At 40.4% G+C, this 19,757-nt stretch overlaps 3 protein-coding genes across 20 annotated transcripts in view; 2 read left to right on the forward strand and 1 right to left on the reverse strand.

Moving 5' to 3' along the window:
• The first annotated feature begins 1,286 nt into the window (after positions 1 to 1,286).
• Positions 1,287 to 8,778, forward strand: RER1 (retention in endoplasmic reticulum sorting receptor 1). Of its 7 annotated transcripts, none has more exons than XM_080564492.1 (8): positions 1,287 to 1,425; positions 3,624 to 3,790; positions 4,019 to 4,045; positions 4,673 to 4,777; positions 5,964 to 6,063; positions 6,523 to 6,601; positions 6,708 to 6,843; positions 7,690 to 8,778. In XM_080564492.1, the coding sequence occupies exons 2-8, from the start codon at positions 3,674 to 3,676 to the stop codon at positions 7,777 to 7,779; spliced, it is 654 nt and encodes a 217-aa protein (XP_080420618.1). In that variant the 5' UTR covers positions 1,287 to 1,425; positions 3,624 to 3,673; the 3' UTR covers positions 7,780 to 8,778. The 7 variants fall into 7 exon arrangements, with proteins under 7 accessions (XP_080420618.1, XP_080420620.1, XP_080420623.1 ...); XM_080564494.1 differs by having other exon boundaries at positions 3,624 to 3,739; XM_080564497.1 differs by having other exon boundaries at positions 3,624 to 3,703.
• Positions 8,779 to 11,144: 2,366 nt separating this feature from the next.
• PEX10 (peroxisomal biogenesis factor 10) lies at positions 11,145 to 16,689 on the reverse strand. The gene is made up of 6 exons (XM_080564504.1): positions 16,532 to 16,689; positions 16,280 to 16,360; positions 15,362 to 15,768; positions 14,377 to 14,549; positions 13,940 to 14,075; positions 11,145 to 11,383 (listed from the first exon to the last, which is right to left on the reverse strand). Exons 1-6 carry the CDS (start codon positions 16,641 to 16,643, stop codon positions 11,312 to 11,314), a joined length of 981 nt encoding a protein of 326 aa, XP_080420630.1. The 5' UTR covers positions 16,644 to 16,689; the 3' UTR covers positions 11,145 to 11,311.
• Positions 16,690 to 16,707: 18 nt separating this feature from the next.
• The window catches only part of PLCH2 (phospholipase C eta 2), an 85,485-nt gene continuing 82,435 nt past the window's right edge, over positions 16,708 to 19,757 (forward strand). For 8 of the 12 annotated variants that reach the window (XM_080564418.1, XM_080564419.1, XM_080564430.1 and 5 more), the window contains exons 1-2: positions 16,822 to 18,064; positions 19,457 to 19,586. The gene's annotated coding sequence lies outside the window, so the exon portion shown is untranslated. Of the gene's footprint in view, positions 18,065 to 19,456; positions 19,587 to 19,757 lie in introns of all 12 variants that reach the window. The other 4 variants (XM_080564431.1, XM_080564425.1, XM_080564429.1 and 1 more) reach the window with 4 other exon arrangements.

The following is a 19,757-nucleotide window of genomic DNA, read 5'->3' on the forward strand; positions in this document are numbered from 1 at the left end:
GATTAACTTTCTGAGGTAATTGAATTCAGCCTAAGTTGAGAAGCCAGCAAGAATATCTGAAAAACATGACTTTTCAACAAGTGTCATGAAAGACCATCAGCGTAGAATAAATCAGCTTGGCAGCTTTGGGTATGCATTAAAATTTAAGGGGATAAGGACCTATTTAATAAAAAGATACATAATGTTTAACAAGTAAAAAGGCTCACATGTTGATGTCCTGTATTGAAATCTGTTCCCTGTAATTTCTGCACTGAGAAACTTGCCCTCACAGTCACTTCTATCCTTGGAGAACAGCTGGTCACGGCCTAGAAAATATCACAATATATTGTACAATTGCAATTTCCAACCATTCTCCACATACAAATGTCCACCTCTGTTTTTGACAAGTGTTGGAACTGTCTCATATTTTTCTCCTTTATATTATTAAATTTAGACCATGTTTTAAGCACCTTCACATGCTTTGGACTCACCTACTCAACATCTTAGCATCTAAACATCGACACCCAAAGGGATTTACAAAGTATACGAAGGCAGAAACCCTCCACTGATGAAACCAAACTTCTCCCTACTGCCTCTCCCAGATTAGAGTCAGCTTTTAGAAACTCTTGAAACCAAGGATTTGACTTCCACAGCAGTCTGCAAGTTCCACTGCTGCATTCGCTTTACAGCTGATTTATTACACTGTTTAAAAAGATATAAGCAAGGGGTGCTACGTTTGCCTTCCTGTTGTTATAGCATAACAGGTTTAGAGACTATAAAGGACACTGTATTTTAAAAAAGAGGAAAATGAACGTACTGGTGAGAGCTGAGCTTGTTCATACTCTGCCGGGATGCCCTGTGCTGAAGGAGAGGCTGGCTGAAACCCCTCCAGCTGTACAGAAGGAGCAGATGGAAAACCAAGCAACTGCCCTTAGAAAAGTGGTAAGAATCATAGAGTAAGAGCCCCAGGAGTACTGCTTTTACTCAGGGATATGCATTTCAGAGTTTCACTACGAAACGCTCTGACGGGGCTAACTGACAGGAGCCCGCTGCGGGCGGGAAAGGCGGGAAGCGCGAGCCCCTCAGCGCCCCTCAGGGCGTGGTCACGTGCCACCGCCCCCAACGCCCCGCAGGCACCGCCTTCCCGCCCGCTCCGTGACCCCGCCCCCAGCCCCACCCGCCCAGCGCTCATTGGCTCGGCAGCGGGAAGGGCGTGGCGTGCCTGCCCCTCGGGCCTCCCCGCGCCATTTGCGCATGCGCCGCCGCCCCTCGCGGCGTCCTCCCGCCTTCCCCCGGTGGCCGCCAATGGCGGGTTGGCAGCTAGCCCCGCCCCGCCCCTCCCGGCGTGTCCCGGAAGCGGAAGCGGGCCGGCTGCCCTCCTGCCGCCATCTTGCGGCGGCGGAGGCGGGGGGCGGGGGCGAAAGGCAGGGCCCGGCGCGGCCGCCGGTGAGTAGCGGGGACGGGCGGAGGGGAGCGGGGTGGCGACTCCGACATGGGCACGGGCAGCACAGGGGGCAGCCCCAGCGACGCCCCCGGGCCCGGTCCTGGTCCTGGTCCTGGTCCTGGGGCCCCCGGGCCCGCTCCGCCCTCCCAGCGACCGTTGCCGCACCCCGGGCCGGGCCGCTCCCGGTGGCGGGGCCGCTCCCGGCCCCGCTCTGCCCCTCCCCGCCCCTCCCCGCACCGCTTGTCTCTTTTATTTTTTTCCTTTTTTTCCCCGCTTGGTTTCTTTTGGGGCCGTTGTTCGGCTGCTTTGGTTACGGCGGTGTCCGGGGCGCCGGGTCCGCGGTGACAGAGCCGGGGGTCGCTGCCCGGTGCCCGTCTCCCGGCCCGTTCCGTGCCCGTCACCTCGGGCGCTGCTGGGCAAGGAAGCTTCCCTCACGAGATGAGGGAACTCGTATAAACTGCAGCGCTGCTTTTCCCAGTCACCTTCTTCATTTCTGCGTTAAGGAAATCCGCGTTCTGGTCAGAGGTTTCCCTGAGAACCCGGCAGCTCTCAGGGTAGCGTTGCACCAGCTGAGTTAAATGACTTCTGGCCCCAGGTCATGGCATTTTTGACAACTCCACGGTGCAGTGACATTCGTAATGATGTTGCCATAATAACTGCGGTTGAAAACACGTAATAGTTGGAGAGCTTGTGTTCACCCTCTCGGTATTTCTCATCAGAGAAAAACTTTTTGATACAGTTTAGTTTGGGTACGGTTCTGCTTCCTGCTTGTAGCAACCCGTTCGTTTGTTTCTTGTGTTAATCTCTGCGTGTCTTTCTGATCCTTGGCATTGCTGGTCTGGCCGGAGGGTTGGCACTGCTCCTTGTGCCGAACAGTGAAGTTTTGTGCCACATTCTGAAAGAGGAATTGCTATTGTTTGGGTTTAATTGTGCCCCTACACCACTGAGATCTGGCTTGGGTCCTTAACTGTAAGCCAGCTCTAATGCCAAAGATCGCTCTCCTTGGTTCTTGTTTTATTACAGGTCTTCTTTAAGTAAATATTGTAAAGCGGTGAGAAATAGTAAGTTAAATTCTTCAGCTCTGTCATGTGATGCTTTACTCTGTGCTGCTGAAACTGAGCCAGTGGGGGCTCTTCTGGGACACAGCACTAGCTGCTTGTGCTCCTTGGGCTGCTGGGGAAGAACTGCCCGCAGGATAAGCCGGCACATGTAATCCAATGTGTTACAACTTTTTACACCAAGCAAAGTGTCTGCCCCCTCAGGAAGCCATGGGTAGACTCGCATACCTAATCTGTCACTGGGTTTGCGTAGGTTAACGTTTGCAGGATTGGCATGTCAGGTCTGCTGCTGGCACAGATTTGGGGTGTGCGTAGCTGTAAAATGACCGGTGGGAATATGAGCGGTTTGATGTTTGACATCGTTAGAGAATTGTCGTCTGATCAATTGATCAGATGTTTTTTATTATGCCCTTATATTCCTGGACGTTTCAAACCCACCCCAAATAAAGCACAAAGTGCTGCTCAGCTCATAGTGCTGAATAATTTCTTTCCTCTGCAGTGCAGGGGATGGGGAGCATAATAATTACTACCTTTTTGCCTGTAATGAAAGTGTCCATATCTGTTCTGTGTGAGTTTCTACTTGATTTTTTTTTTCCGTAGTAATGTTTCAGAGATCTGTATGGTCACGTGAAGCACTCCGGCTATCCCAGAGTTGTAGTCCCACCCACAGAAGGGGACTCCAGGAAGTAATGTCAGGGATTACTTCTGATGATGTGGCAAAAATGTTTCTGTTTAAGATCCAGTTTATTTTGCTTGCTTTATATATTCAAGTGAGTGATAAAGCTTTGTTGAGCTTAACTGAAGTGAAAGGTCAAGATCTTAAATTGGTAGCAGAAGCACATACTTAAAAATAATTCCCTAGGTATTTTTTTTTTTTTTTACCCAAATCCAGAATCCTGCCCCTGGCTTTTATGATTACAACTTTACTTACACATAAAACTTTTCTGTGTCTGCTAAGCTGCTTGTATTCTTTAGATAAACCGGTGTGTTTTGATGATGTAGGTGCTTATGGTGAAGGTTTGTGTCTCTAACCACTGGTGTGCAGTTTGAAGTTAAAAACCGCTGTCTAGTTACTCATGTTTGAAAATCCAAAGCAGCTTTTAAAAATATGTATTTATTTTGGTTTTGTTCTTTGCCTTTAGACTCTGAGGTGACAGGAGGGTGGTGCTGCAGTACATATCTCAATGCTTAGATGTTAGAACTCAGCTCCTGCCTTACCAAGGTGAAGATGTCTAACGAGGCTCATTCCTGCATTTCTGTATGGACTTTTTTCCCCTCCCTAAAATGGATTGGATCCTCTCTGGCCTTTGTAAAAATATCCTTTTCTTTACTTTTTTGACAATTTCTTCTGGAAATTAATTTCTTTTGGAGTAAATGCCCTCTCTGTAAGAATACTTCAGTAAAAATAATTTTTCAAACAGGGTTATCCAAAAGAATGTCATAAGTAATTGTTAGTTCAGTTAATGTGCTGTGAAGTTTCACTGAGCTTAGGTAACGTTTAAAACAAAAATCTGTGTGTTGTGTTTTATTTCTACAGCAACCATGTCAGAAGGGGACAGTATTGGTGAGTCTGTTCATGGAAAGCCTTCTGTGGTCTATAGATTTTTCACAAGACTTGGACAGGTTGGTTTTCTGTAGGGTTTCTGTGACTACATCAGAAGAAAGTCTCAATGCAACTTCTTAACCGCGTTACTTTTTGGATCAATTGTTGAAATGCTACAGTTTGTACAGATTTCTTTTGAAATGTTTTAGAAATAGACGAGATATTACAATATGTAGCTTAATGGAATACTGAATGTTGGGGGGGGTGACACTGCACAGCGATAATGCATTGCTGTCCTCAACAATGAGGAGTTACCTTAGATTCCCTGCTAGAATGGTCTTAAGGAAAGTAAACTTAAGGAAAATAAACAATGAAATGCTGAGGACCTAAGTCTCTTTATGATGTCCCAAGCATTAGGAGTTGTTGGTTTTTTTCGTTGTTTTGTTTTTTTGGCCTTTGTGGAAACAGCGAACTTGTATTTTCAAATGCTCATAAGCATGTTTATAATAAAGAAGAATAATGCTTCATGTTTTTCTCCTTCCCAAAGTGTCTTTACAAATGCTTGCAATTTCTAATGCTACCCTGTAATATACACTATTCGTTGCTCATGATGTATTTTACTGATGTATACTTTGTATTTTTTCCTAGATTTATCAATCGTGGTTAGACAAGTCTACTCCATATACTGCAGTGCGATGGATTGTAACTTTGGGTCTGAGTTTTATCTACATGATTAGAGTTTATTTACTGCAGGTAGGGAAACTGGATTTACTGCTCAGATAGGAGTAGGTATCATTACTGTTCTATTTATTGTGTTAAGAGTATTTATAAAGTATACTACTTTGGAATTACTGTATCATTAAAACACACTAAATTAGATAGTCTGAAGTGACACCTTGTCTTGCTGGTGTTAAACTTGCAGCCTCAGACTGAAGAGCTTGTGAATGCTTAAGAATTTGATGGTAGCAGAAGGCAGAAACACTCCAGTAATTCTGATGAAATTACATAATAAAATTCTGAAAACTCTTTTGCAATTAAGGTTTTATTTTTAAAGCTGTGTAGCTCGTTCAGGAGCCAGTGGTTACCTTCTGTCATGCAAACCATAAAGAACTGCTTGTTCGGCACTTCTGTCACTGCAGGCCATCAGCAAACTATTTCTCCACTAATCAGATGCCTCTATTTCACGCCAATCTCCGATTCAGTTAAGAGCTTGAGAATTATTATTCCTGAAAACTGAAGATTACAAATTGAATGTGAAAATCATACAGATGGTAGTAATAGGAACATTTAAGTGATGGAAGCCTGCAGAGATTATTTTAAAAATTGTTGCTTTTATGCTGTTTACTTCTTTTATGCTGCTTTTATGATATCTACATCTTGAACGTAGAAACCAGACGCTTGAGAAAAGTTTTAATTAAATCCATTAATACATCAGAGATCTGCACTACTCATATTTTAAGGCTTGTATTAATTACTATATTAGGATTACTGTTATAAAACTTAGAAATTGTTTAGCTTACAAAGGGTGATAGATTTTTCATCTTTGTTTGTTTGTCTTCCAGCAAGTTTAGTTAATATTTAAGTAGCTTTTAATGAAAACTGTTATATATGTTAGCTGTCAGTATACAAATATCAGAAAACATCTTAATTAAAAGACAGGCCAAGAACTCTCACAGGGTAGATTCATAAAGGTGATTTCATCTATTCCTAGAGTCTGAATGTTTATTTTATGCAGTGAGAATATTGTCTTTTTTAGACAAATATAGAAAACTCATTTCTATATCTTCTATATAACTTCACATTTCACGTGAATGTGAGGATATAGAAAAGTGCTTCTTTGGGAAGAGGAAGAAAAAACAGTTTCATCTTGAAAAATCAGTATCTGAAAGTAGTTTTCAGTAATTCTTTAATCTTAGTTCTTTTTTCCTCTTTTCTTCAGGGTTGGTACATTGTGACATATGCCTTGGGAATCTACCATCTAAATCTCTTCATAGCTTTCTTGTCGCCAAAGGTAGACCCCTCTTTAATGGAAGATTCAGGTATGATGAACAGTTCATTCCGCAATAATTCTGAACTTAGTCAAACTGCCAGCTCATTTTGTCTGACCGAGTAATGTTTAATATGTGTAATTTCAGCCTGACCGTTGCATTTTTGAGCTTACAAAAACTTTATACTACTAGATATTAGGAGTTGTTAAAAGGTTTGTCTTTAAAATGTTTTTCTTTTTGAGGTTTGAACATATTCCATATTATTTAAGTGTTATGTATGTATACAGAAGTTTTATGTTGCTTAAATTCTCCCTATAATGACTCAAATGACCTTGCACTGATTTTTGTTATCTTTCTCTTATGGGAAATGAACCCTGTTATATTAACGCAGAAGCTGCAGTGGGATCTTTGCATACAATGAAAGTTCTTTTTTTAAAGATTAAAAAAAGTCTGTGAGGGAGGTTGATCTTTTTTTTTCTTTTTTTTTTTTCATTTTTATGTTTTCTTCAGATGATGGTCCTTCCTTACCTACAAGGCAAAATGAAGAATTTCGGCCTTTCATTAGAAGGCTCCCAGAGTTTAAATTCTGGTGAGTGGATCTATCTCTGTAAACTTTGTTTCTGAAATGTTTAAGTATCTGCATCAAATTAACGGTGACTGGGGTTGAAGGATTAATTGTTAACGTTATTTTTAAGGCACTCTGCCACTAAAGGCATCCTGGTTGCTATGGCATGTACGTTCTTTGAGGCTTTCAACGTTCCAGTTTTTTGGCCAATCCTCGTGATGTACTTCATTATGCTGTTTTGTATCACTATGAAGAGGCAAATCAAGGTAACTTGCCAAGAACAGATAGTAGCACTTGATGTCAAAATGTATAGTATTGTAACAAACTATCCATCCATCCGCTTAAGCACATTACAATTATTACATGTGTATATTTCTTTCACTTGAACGCCTTATGCATGAGCATTAGTTGTATATTTGCAAGTTTGAGCAAATATGGATAGCAAGAAACAAAAATACTTGGAAAAAGCTTCATACACTACATATACAACATTTGATACTTACTTCCAAACAGTTCTGGTCTTAAATTTCAGTCAGTTTTTTATACAGGATGTCTCAAAATGTCTGATTCACTTCCTTTCTTCAGTTACCTATGGCTGCTTTTAATGAAGAAGTCTTTTAGGGTCTCTGTTGGAGTAAAAGGGGTATTGTGACAAGTTTGCTCAAGCCAAGTGGATGGAGAGACGGGGAAGAAAAACATAGGCAAATCATTCAGACACATTTTTAAGAAACTACTTAAAATTTGTTGGGATTTTAAAAGGAGAAGCAATTTTTTTCCAGACACGCAGGATTTTGACTAAGTACCAGTACTCAAAGTTGTAAAGTGAAGGGTAGGAAATTAATATCTTTATATTATATCCAGTTTTCTGCAATCCCCTAATCAGTAAACTTCACTGTACTGTATATGTCGTTGGCTAGAACCAAATTTTATATTTAGAAGACTGAGCTCATGGCATTATTTAAATGTAAATTGGTTCATGATTTGCTATTACAATACTGAAGAACTGTTTGCATAGAGGACTTTGTAATTTATTTTGCATATTATGAAACATGTTTGTAAACATTATCTAAGTTTCTTGCCCCTAAAAATTGTTTTTTTTTTTTTCTTTACAGCATATGATAAAGTACAGATATATACCCTTCACACATGGCAAGAGGAAATACAAAGGGAAAGAAGATGTGGGAAAGACCTTTGCTAGCTAGAACATGCAATCAACCTGTTGACCAATTCTACTTATAACTAAAGGAACGATTTTGAGCCATTGTAACAATGCCTTTTTTCTTCATAAAATGATTGAGTGGTGAAAAAGCAGTTGAAGTTTCATTTTAAGAGGATCTTGCTATTTTTATCTGAAATATCAGTTTCTTGAAGAAACTGGCATTCTAACCAAATTGCATTGAGTTTGTCTTTTGTAAGAAGTTGGAGAAACTTTGGATAATCCCATGGATTTGGGATAACGGATTTCTTTCAGGATCCATTGCACTGGAGAGATTAATGGCTTTGAGTTGGATATTTTTACATAGTTCTCCTCACTGTCACCCTGAAGTGCTGTGCACGTATGTGGAGGAAGAAAAAGGTGGCACGCACACATGATGCTGTTTTCTGCTTCATGGCCATGTGCTATTTTCATACAAAAATTCAATAGACCTAAGTAGATGCAGAACTTAAGCCAGTTTGCTAAATGCATGGTATTACTGAGTCATAAATATAAATAGGAGTAATAAATCTACAAAATCATGGGTTTTTCAGTAGGGAAAAAAAAATGTATAGCTTCTAAAGTAACTCATTTCTGTTAGGTTTTAATGCCAGTTTCACCATTGCATCTCCTAGCAGATGCTAAAATTGGGCTCTTTCATGATGACTCAAAACTTTGTTCAAAATCTATGACCATTTCCTTTGAGGACCTGGAATTATAAATATATATATATATATATATATATATATTAATTGTTATTAGTTGAAATTTCTTTCATACCCAAGGGTTGCTTGATTACCTTAAGCTGACTTCATGCAGCCCCTTCGGAATATACCCAAACTGGCCGTAGGAGACAACTTTGTGGGTTTTAACAAAGGTTTTCATTTTCTACGGGAAAAAAAATCAGAGATAAATGACCTGCATGTAAACTTTTTCATGTGATACAACTGCAGTTTTATTAAGTGACTTTTTAATTCCAAAATTTATTAAAAGACAGTGTCCCCCTTTGCTTGTTCTCTATTATCTTTATATATTTATATGTATAGATAGATAGATGACAGTATTTATGGATTCTTTTCAGTAGTGATTACCCTCAGCATTTATCTTCATGTGATGCCTATTATAGTTCTTCAGGGAACATTCACTGGTAGAAAGGAAAAAAAGATTAGCTCTTTGAATATTCTGAATGGAGAATAGTGGCAATTTCAACAGATGTCTAATTGGCAAATGTATGTAAAGAACCCTTTTATCTGATTTTGTCAAATGAAGTCATTATGGAGCCCTGGAATTTAGTATTTGGTAAACCTGGAAAAGTTAAAGGTAGTTTAAGTTGACATTGGCCTGTTGTTGTTTTTCGGTTTTTTATGTGTATGTAATGTCAAACTTTAAGTTACAGAAACACTGTATCCAGAAAGGGCCTTACAAAAGTACCAGTCATGGATGTTTGCAGTTCATTGCCTCAAAACCTGAAAGTCTTGATTTGGAGGAGCTGCCTTCAGGTTTCCTGGAGTCTCTGAATATGAGGGCAAATCAGGGAGAAAAGTATGGTGTTTTTTCTATTTATTAATGTTAAAATTAGTAACTGGGATGATTCCTGCTAAACAATGGGGTATTAAAGACAGTCATTGCAAATTAGAAATTTCTACCTCCACTTAATTTCTAACTTAAGTGGCAGCATAAAGAATGAATGGCTTCTCATTCTTAGGTGACAGCTGTTCTTCCTTTGTCGGATTAGCACTTTTCAAATATGTATTGTAGATGACATCGAGACAACTGTATAGTTCCCTAGCTGAATCTCAGCTTGCAAAGGCCAGACAAGTTTGATGACACTTTGTTAAACTGCTCTATTTTTACCACTTACAAGTGCTAAAAATAAGTTACCCTTACAGAATGCTTGAAAAACTTGACAACTTCACAGTTACTTCAGTCATCAATTGCTTCCTACTTGTTTCTGTGCAATTAATTATCTTTCCTTGCTGTTTTCCTTTGTAAGGAGATGACTATAAGGTAGTCATTTCCTTAGCTGGTCACGTTTTGAGTCATATGGACCATTTTTCTGCCACTCTTTACAGTTTTAAGCAGGTGGGGCATGCCTGGAAGTTTTTTGGTGTAAGAAAAGGATGGTATCGAGACTGAAAACCAGCTTTTGTAAAGTAATGCTGAAGTGTTGGCATTATTTTTTACTGGCAACTCTTTTCATTCCATATATAGATACAATGAAATGTTCGACTAACTTTATTGGAGGATTTATAACACTTGAAGACTTAATTATTAACTAGCTAACCAGGATCTCTACGGTGTGAATAACTATCTTAAAAGTGCTTACTGTAGCATGCCTCCTCCCCACCCCACGTCCATATTCAGTGCTGTTTGTGAAAGACTTAATTAAACTAACTCATGATCCACAGAGGGGATCATTTGGATTTCCCTCTCCATTTGTATTTAAGAACTACAAATAAGTTAATCTTGTGTACTTTCAATCATGAAATCAGAAGATGCATTAACAATTACCTAGTTTTTTTCTCTGCTGCTCTACCTGTATAACTGAACGAGTAATAGCTTAAGGGAATGAACCTTGAAGAGGTGATGCTGCTGAAACCCTCCTCGTTTATACTGCAACATACTGGCTTAGCTTAATTAACCCCTGTTGCCATACAGAGGGGTAGGGGGCTTGTGGCTGAAGTCAGCTTCTTCCCTGTGTTAGGCTGTAGAAAATGCCACACAGACAAAACTTAAGCTGTGTTATAAAATTAACACTTTATAGTTGAGCAGTTTGCTATTAGTATGCATACTAGGGCTTTTTGAAACAACACTTCTATAGACTAAATGTCTGGAATACTTGATGAAAAGCCTTGATATCAATAATGGTAGAAGAGTGTTGAGTTTGGAAGCTCCACGTTAATTCATCAGTGTGCAGAATTATCTGTACTCTGCATTACTTTGGCCTCGCATCTGTTGCTTCTGTTGATCTTAGGGAAAGACAGTTTGTAAATCAAGGCAACCTGCCTCACTGTTAACCTTGGTAGGAAAACGTATAGTATGTGACATACATTTATCATCAGAAATTCCACTGCAGTTAAACTAAGGATCTGTGTACAGCTTGTTTTCCCTCTGAAGTCTACAGCAAAGAGCAGGACTACTGTAATGCAACAAGAGAAAGGGAGTCTTAGATACAGTAGAATTTTACTGATGCCTTAAGCATGTTATAAAAGGTTGGAAGACTTGTTATTCAGACTTTCTAAATGTAAGTGAGAAGATGACTTAAATTTTTCATTGTCCAAAGTGAAGAACAGTATTACATTTGTGGTAAGCACTTTTTAGATAGACATATTTTTGATATAGTCAAGAACCATGTCGCAAGAAACAGGAAAGTAGAGGCAGAAATAGATTTATTTTGTAAAACAGGAATGAAGTGCCACCTTGTACAGGCAGTTACCAGTTTTACAATAAAGCCTTGTTCTTGGACTAATTCAAGCTGTATGACCACTTTGTAAAGGGTATGAGAGTGAAGACCCTTGTCATGAAATGAAATTTTTCCTTTACATTTGGTAGTGACGTAGGTAGATCAGTTTCTGAGGATGAAACTTCTCTCTGCACAGTGGACATTCTGTCTACAAGAAAAGAAATTCGTATTAAATTGCTGTATTTAAAAGATTAAAAATAAAACTTAAAAAAAAATCCAAATACTGACTGCTTCTAGAAAATAGTGAGCTCCTGTAATTAAAACTATTTTTTTTAGTCTAGTTTGTGATACAAGCTTAACCATGAAAAGTCTTGTAAGCTAGCCTAACTTAAAGAGCAATTTGAGGTGCTGTTTAAAATATACCCTTAAGCCTTTGGCTATTGCACACAACATACAACATCTTACCTTGAAGCAACTTCATAACCTTAGAGAAAAGAAACCTTTTGGATTTTCACCTACAAGGAAGCCTGTCTAGCAAAACCCCTCAAATAGTCACTGCAATTTTATTCACATGTTCTGTTACCCTTGAATATTGACAAGTAATGCTGCCATATACTCTTTTCAGATGCAGGTTTTTTTCCCCTCTTTGTACTTAAAATAATTCCCGACTTTTATTTGCAGCTGAGCTAGTAGACTGCTAGTCTCTTTATTGCCATTCTTCACCCAAAATATCTATACTACATTATACACGTTTTTACTCAAGGTGTATTACAGTCCAGCGTCATTGCAAAGTTTGTTACAGAATTTCAGGCAGTCTTTCTCAGTTGTATTGTCCTGAGTTTTCCCAACAAATGCTGTGCTTTTACTTGCTATTTAACAGGCATTTCCTGAAGCAGTAAGTCAAAACAAAATGGATAGATTCTTAACAATTCTTCTGGTGTCTTTTTTTTTTTTTTTTAATTCTAGGAAGAAATACTACTACTTCAGTTAATTTTGCTATTATGTGAAGAAAAATGACAGGGCCACTATAAGGAAACATTCATATATGACAGAAGTATTATTTAAAGATATTAGCTGTGTGTTAAAAACTATTCTTAGCTCTCTAAGATCTCTTAAATTTGTGTATCTTTGCTTGGTGAATCCAGTAGGAGAGTCAAAGGATTTCATGTTGGCACATTTGAAAAGACTAAAACTTATCATTTTATAAGTGTTGTCAATGTTAAGAAAAATGTCACTATACCTGAAACAAACACACAAAAAAAGCTGTACCACTGACTTTGAACTGCTCTGGGTAAATTAGTTACCAAGTCTTTAGGGCAAAGAATAATGTAAAGATGCAATTATAGTGAAAGGATGCTTTCAAGTATGGAAAGTCACTGCATAATGGATTTTTAATACTTCTACCTACAGCTATGTGCATCTGGGACACCTTTAGAATAGGCAACAATGCAAAAAATAAGTCCTCTAACAGATTTGGCTCTATTCCCAGCTAGTACTCACACTGAAAACTGACAGCTGAAATTGTCAGTAGCCTTCTGTGTACTTCTATACTCAAACTTTAAAGCCTGGGCTTCAGTTGACACAACTTCATGCAGGGCAATTTTGAATGCGAACTTGTGAAGTTCTTCATTAATTTTGCAGTTAGAGTTGTTATGGGAAGTGAATACTGATCTTCATTCTAGATTACAGGAACAACTTTAAGATGCACAGTCCTCTAAGGGACCAAATAAGATTGAGTAAAGCCACAATGCAGAAGGATCATTACCTAAATTATTCTAATCTTTCCCTGCAATTAGATGGAACCATTTCTACCACAGCTTCAGGCAGCATTCACGCCAGACTGATGAACACTGGCTACATCTTTACAAACAAATTTGAAAAGACTCTGGATGTTTCCTGATGTGCATCAGGATGTTGTTTGTTTACAGGCTGCATTCTATTTTGTTTTCAAATCATCTATATATTGTAGAGCTTAAGAACTTGTGTAAGTATAATCTTGGTGGATGTAAATACAGGTCTTTCATAGTGATACTTTGACTATAGTGATTTTAGTGTCAAGATTCATACGGGATCCTTGGGAAGTACTCTGACGAGTAATATTTGTCTGATTCTACCACAGCTATACTAGTAGCAGTGTCAGAAAATTTAAGTAGGTTATACATTTCTAAAACAGCCACAGTGATGCATCAGACTTATAGCACAGACATAGCCTCTGAGGCAAAGATTTTATTTCTAAGTGGTAGTTGTATTTTTTTTCTGTTGAACATTGTTTATTCAGAGAATAAATGAATAACACCTTATTCCAAGATATCCATAAAATCCTTAATGGATGAACATTCTGTTTTATTTCATTAATCCAGAGCAAAACCCGAGTCTTTTCATGTGTAAGAGCTAGCTCAGTTCAGCTGTAGCTTACTTCTTTTTACTGGAAATAAGAACACTATTAAATTTGTTGTTTTTAGCCAGAATTATAACCAAGGTCTTCAGATAAAGGAATTACATTTGTGTCTGACTTCTGCAGTACGTCCAATTGCATTTCAGTGGCTGGATCAGAAAAGGGCTTACCTTATTTACCTAATCTATGTAACCCATAGTCATCCTAATTTAATAAAATATATGGGTCCTGGTAAAGTCTTGTGTGGGGATTTTGAGTGCCTTAGTGAGGGAAAAGGTATTACTTCAATAACCAGCCTGACAGGTATTTTCAAGTAGAAATTTCATAATGTTTACTCCTTCCAGCCTCTATCTGTCCCTCTGTACTTACTCTGGTGTTACACCATTCTGTGATGCATTCCCAGCAGAACAGATGGCCGCAAGGTGTGGCTGTTGTGTGTCTCCGTTCTTCCAAACACAAAGTGCAGCGGGAGTGGCGCCCAGTAGCTTTTTCCTTGGTCATATTTCTAATTAACATAGGTATGTATTACTTAATTTTGTGTAGCCTGTTTGCAAGAAAGAGTTGTTAACTTAGAATCCTAAAGTAACCCCCACTTTAAGTATTTAACCCTTTTTGTGAAAGTCTCATACATAAAAGCAAAGCATGAAACGTAATGCTTAGAACAATGAGGCAAGTGTCAGATGTTACATTACCTCAGGTTCTAACTCAAGTCCCAATGTAATTGCAGTGCTCTCCCTGTTCATGAAAGCTATTACATTTCCAACAATTGCTTCTACCACTTTTCTAGTAAGCAAAGATCATCATACTTCTGAGGAACCAGGCTGCGGTGTAGTTTCCATTCCTGCTTCGCTCTTTGCTTTTGTTTGAAGCTGTACATCTGAACACCGATTGTCAGAAGAAGATGAAACAGTGAAATTATTCCAAGAAACTTGTAACTTGATCGAATACTCTGATCTTCTTGCAGTCCTCCAAAGCGCAGCTGCATAATGCACACAAAGAGGGATGTTTAGTTGCTGAAGTTTTATGAAGCTACGCCTCTCCCTCCTCCGTATCAATAAATTACTGATTTGGGATTTTCATTTCTGTCAAAAGAATGACATGTTTCTAGGAGTGATCGACTTGCCAGTCAGCTGTTTCTTTGTATGTCTAATGTGTCTTGGATGCATCTCGTTCAGTTAGGCTACACTTAACTGCTGTTCGGGCAAGGATCGTTTGTCTTGAGTTGTCTGTCTGTCCATGTAAAGCTATTGCTTTAATCAGATTGCTGTTAGGTAGCTCTGAGCCAACAGTCAAACACTTCATTTCCACGCTGACAGGGTATTTTGACCAGGGAATTATTGAGAAGTCTTGTGTCTATGTGTTTCTAGGCCAGTGGCTGGGGCTGCCTTTCAGAAAGACACTCCTTGAAAAAAATGTGAAATTAAGCTCATCATACAGAAAAATACTATCTAAATGTGTACTTATTTTTGTTCAAAACTATAAGTATTTCCCATGGATTTATTAAGCTGCTTTTTGTCTATCTGTAGAAGACAGGCCGGATTAGACAGTATTCTAAGGTTATACAGGGTATTAACTTGTAACAGTGCATTCACGTTCATTAGTCATAACCCTTAACTGGAAGGAATAACCATTCTATAAGGTATTAAAAATTTCCCTGTCACCCAGTCTGCACTGCTTATATCATAATCAGATATAGCCAAGTTCTGTATCCCTTTTAAACATGCTGCATCCCAAAAGAAGCCAAAATACTGCAGTGGATATCATCTTCAAACAATAAATAGATCCACTTACGTATCTGATTCCTGCAATTCTTTTAGATAGGTGATAAAAAGTGCCATGGATGTAGAATACTGCCAGATGTAGTCGATGAAGCAAAGGAAAGGATTGTTTAAGAACATACACAATTTGTAAGAGTGTTTTCTTCTGCTGTTCTGTAAGCTCCCTGACTTGTCTCTGTATCCAGTTTCGTATTAAGGTCCTACTGGATAAGCCAAGCGCTGCGTTGCTCTGTAAGGTTCTTGCCCCATCAGCTTCAAGCTGCAGCTCGTGTTCCAGATGCAGCAATCCCTTTTCTAAGCAATAAGGTACTACAGTATGAAGAGAAATGAAGACGGCCCGTCGAAGAAAAGAAGGTACCCTTTTCTTGGTTGAGTCAACTTGGACAATGTTAACATATTCTTCACCCAGAGTTTGGTAACCTAAATAACGCGTGTAACAGAAAACAAGCAGGGTAAGACAGCAATCGTAATACCATTCTCTGTACGGCTGGGCAGTGCTGACAGGCTGCTCAGATCAGAACAGCTACTAGGTTTTGGATTTCAGAAGTAGCTGCGTTTTCTGTGTTGAATGAGGTGAGCACTGTATTTACATCAGCATTCGATATCTGCAATAGTTTAGGCTTAAAGCAGGGATACATTTTCATAATGTCATCCTCCCTTTTTTAAAAATAACTTTTGCTTTTAAAATAACATGTACATATCTGGATTGCTAAACTGAATTTGAACTCAAATTTCTGACAATTCAGTGGTTAGCATATTTAATAAAAGGCATTTACGGAAAATCAACTAAAAAGTCTCATTAAAAGAAATCACTGTCAAGCCATCTCATGCTAGTTGGTGGTCACCAAAACATAGCTCATATCCGGGGCAGAAAGCTCCTTTTTTACGCAGAAGAAACGCTAGATACTAAATAAATTGCTGGGCCCGTTACCTGACAGAGTGGTGAGGACGAAGTAGGCCACATCAGAAAGCAGTTCGATCTCTCTCCTCCACTCCAGCCACTTCTTCGCACCTAAGAGCAGAGCACCGTTACACTTATTTTACATAAATTCACGCTAAGCCCTCCTTCGGCAGTGACTCTCACAGAACCCTCCGCACCCGACCCCACAGAAGCCGCACGGAGCCGGGTGAGGGGGATCCGGCCCCGGGCCCGGCAGCACCCCCAGGCCGCCCCGGGCGGTACCCGCGAGGCCGTGCAGGGCGGCGCCGGCCCCGCTCCGCAGCCCGCTGCGGTACAGCTCGTCCTTCTGCCCGCTCCGCACCACCCGCGCCGGGCCGGCCTCGGCCAGCGCCATGACGGCGGCGGCGAGGGCGGGAAGCCGAGAGGAAGGCGGGGGCCACGGCAGCCACCGCCCCCTGACGGCTGCCCCGCCTCAGCCGGCGGCCGGTGCCCCCTCGGGGGTCGGTTCTCCCCCTCGGGGGTCGGAACGGCGCCGGTTCCCCCTCAGAGGCTGCCCTGGAAGCGGGTCCCCCCTCAGGGGTCTGTCCGAGTCCCGCCGCCATCCTCTCCTCAGCGCACCGCCATTACAAGATGCTGCCTATCTGCCTCCTGCCGTCTGAAATGTTTGTTTTTATTAAAACGGTTTTTTTTTTTCCCTTGGTGTCTTATTAATTGTAAACTCAGTTTTGCAAAACGTGTAGGCAGCGGGGAAGCTCAGCGCTTCGGCGGTGGAAGGGGTTTATCTGAGAACATCGCTGCCCTGGGTGGGTCCCAGCCGGCGTTTGCCAGCAGGGCTCGCGGATGGCGGTGCCGCAGGTTGCTCCCTCTGGCTGTGAAATGGTGCAAGGAGGGGAAATGTGAGGACATTCCTTCCAGCACGGCGGCAGGGGGAGCGCCTGCGTTAGGAAACACCCGCAGTTTCCCTCGGTTCTCCCAGGCACCGTGCGCCTTCTTCTGAGGCCTCGGTGCAGCGCCATGACCCGAGCTGTGCTGAGGTAACAGGCTGCAAGCTGCTGCCCCAGCCGACCGCGTCCTTAAAAATTCGAACCTAAACCTTCTGGCAAACCTTTCGATTATTTTGTATAAAATTCTAGTTTGCTTCATACTCCCGGGTGTTTTGATCTTGTTTCAAGTGAGGGCTGTGATTCCCCCCGTCTCACGTATTTAGCAGCTCTGTCGTCAACAAAAATAACAAATGTGGGAAGATACTGGTTAAAATTACAAGCCTTGGTAACCTCATCTTAAAAAATACTGGTTGCCACTTCAACATTGCATAGGCAGTGCAGCAAGTACATCTAAATTACAGTTTAATCTTCCTACTCTCTGTGGTAGGTTCTGTAGTCTCATATATTAAGATTTCCTCAAGCAGTCGAGGTTAATCTCTCTTGAATCGCTTGCACATGAGGGAATCTGAACATGAGAATTCTCGGGGGAGTTGGGAACAAACGGCGGCATCTTGGTAGTGCTGTTAGCTCAGCCTCGGGTGACACCTGAGAGGTTGGCTCGAGTGCTCGGTAAAATTTCTCTTGTGCTCTGTATGAGATGTGTTTTATTAAGTCTACAGGGTAAATGTTTGTTGCTATTTTACTGAACTTGGTAAATACAGTTTTTGTTTTGTTTCGTTTTGTTTTTTAGGTCAAGAAACGAAAGAAAGCTCGAGAGGTGTGGTGATGTTATTTATTTTTTTTGCAAAGCTGCTGAAGGTTGGCTAACAGGCACTTAATTATTAGACTGAAAACCATTTGTACAGCTGAAGATAAAGCTAGGATTCTGAAGGTCAGATTATCTTCCCTTAAAAAATGTTATGGGGGGGGATTATGGCAAATAGTATTCTTTCTTTTTAATATAGTTATTTTTAATATAGCTTTAAATAAACAGCATAGTCAAAGATTATCCAAAAGCTGTAAGAAAAATGATGTAATGAACCCTTACGGGCCGGTGCAAGGTTGTGCGAATGATTACAGGCTCTATTCCTACTTTGTGGGAAATAGCAATTTTTGTTATGGACAACAGAAACCAACCTTAATAACACTTAAAAATTCAAATTGTCAACCATTTTAAATGATTTATGGTCATTTCATTGTTTTTGTGTCTATTCAGTCTGTTCTTTGCAGTAAAGTTTTATGGAGCCAATTTGTTAATTATTTACTGATTTTCAATTCCCACATTAACTATTTCTTATCATCACCTGGGGTTTTAGGCTGCCAAAACTCTGTTCCTGTAAACATTAAAATGTGTTTAACTTCTCTGTGCGTCACTGCACTCAACAAATTGAATGGATTTTATTATATTCCAGAAGTTAGGTTGATTTGTGCTGTGACAAGCTCCTGAGTGCTCTCAGGAAAAAGGAAACAATTCACATCCACGTTACAGCCACTCAAATATGCTTTTGGGCAGTTAATTGTTATTGTAACATCATGAAGAAATGTACATTTGTGTATGAATGCTTTGCAAAGTGTGCAATATTCTCCAGAGTTACCTACGAGGTACCATTGACTTTTAGAATGTATATACTATAATAGGCTCTGAAATGTTGTGTAAAAAGCATCTCAAATACTTTTTGTTTCCTTTCTTTATGTTGTTGTCTGTAATAAGTTTAGATCTGAATGTAGGCCTCTGTTTCACACTGAGATTTTTTACTCCCTGTTTACTTGACAGAGTTTGCTAAGCACAGAATTTGGCGTAGCGCATAATGCACCAGCTCTAGGCAGTGGCATTTTGTACAGTGGGGAACACACACTCTGCCAATCTGTCTGGGGACACAACCCCAGACAACATCTCCCCCCAAAATTACTGTTGGGACTAAAAATACAAAACCAAACGAAGGTAGTTCGTATGACCTGGGATTATTCCTTGTTGTTCTGGGCCAAACCTGCTTCTCCCATAAAATCCATCCTTTGGCAAAACCGAAATCGTGAGTTAGAAGATTCAGAGTGAGAGAAGTGGCTGATCTGAATGCAGACTGCACAGGTGGTGTGCTTGTTTTAAGGAAAAGAAATGTGTAATGTCTTACCAGGAATGACAAACCAGCACTTTTTCCTAGCCCAATACTAAGCAGCTAAGTGCATTAAACTGAAAAAACAAGCTAGCCGTGCCTTAGGGACTCTAGGGCCTTTCAAACACTGCCTGCTGAACCTCTGACAGTCTCTTGAATGTGCTCTGTCATAGGAATGGTTGCAGAGACTACCGACCCCTGGGATCTTTTTACTGATGTGATGGTTCAACTGATAGTGAAGAGAAATGGTGCAGGCAGCCTGGTGTTGCCCCGGCCAGCTGTTCCCTCTGTCATGGTTACACAGTGAGTATCTCCGTTCTCGGTGGCAGCTGCCTGGACGCAGTCCTGGGCAACCTCCTGTGGGGGGCTTGGACCAGATGATCTCCAGAGGTCCCTGCCAACCTCAGCTGTGCTGTAACTCTCAAGAAAAATCTGTTTCTTCCATTTTGTATTCTGATTGATGTCTGTGATTGT

Source organism: Anser brachyrhynchus (genome assembly GCF_964034855.1).
Source record: "Anser brachyrhynchus genome assembly, chromosome: 21".
Lineage (NCBI taxonomy): Eukaryota > Metazoa > Chordata > Aves > Anseriformes > Anatidae > Anser > Anser brachyrhynchus.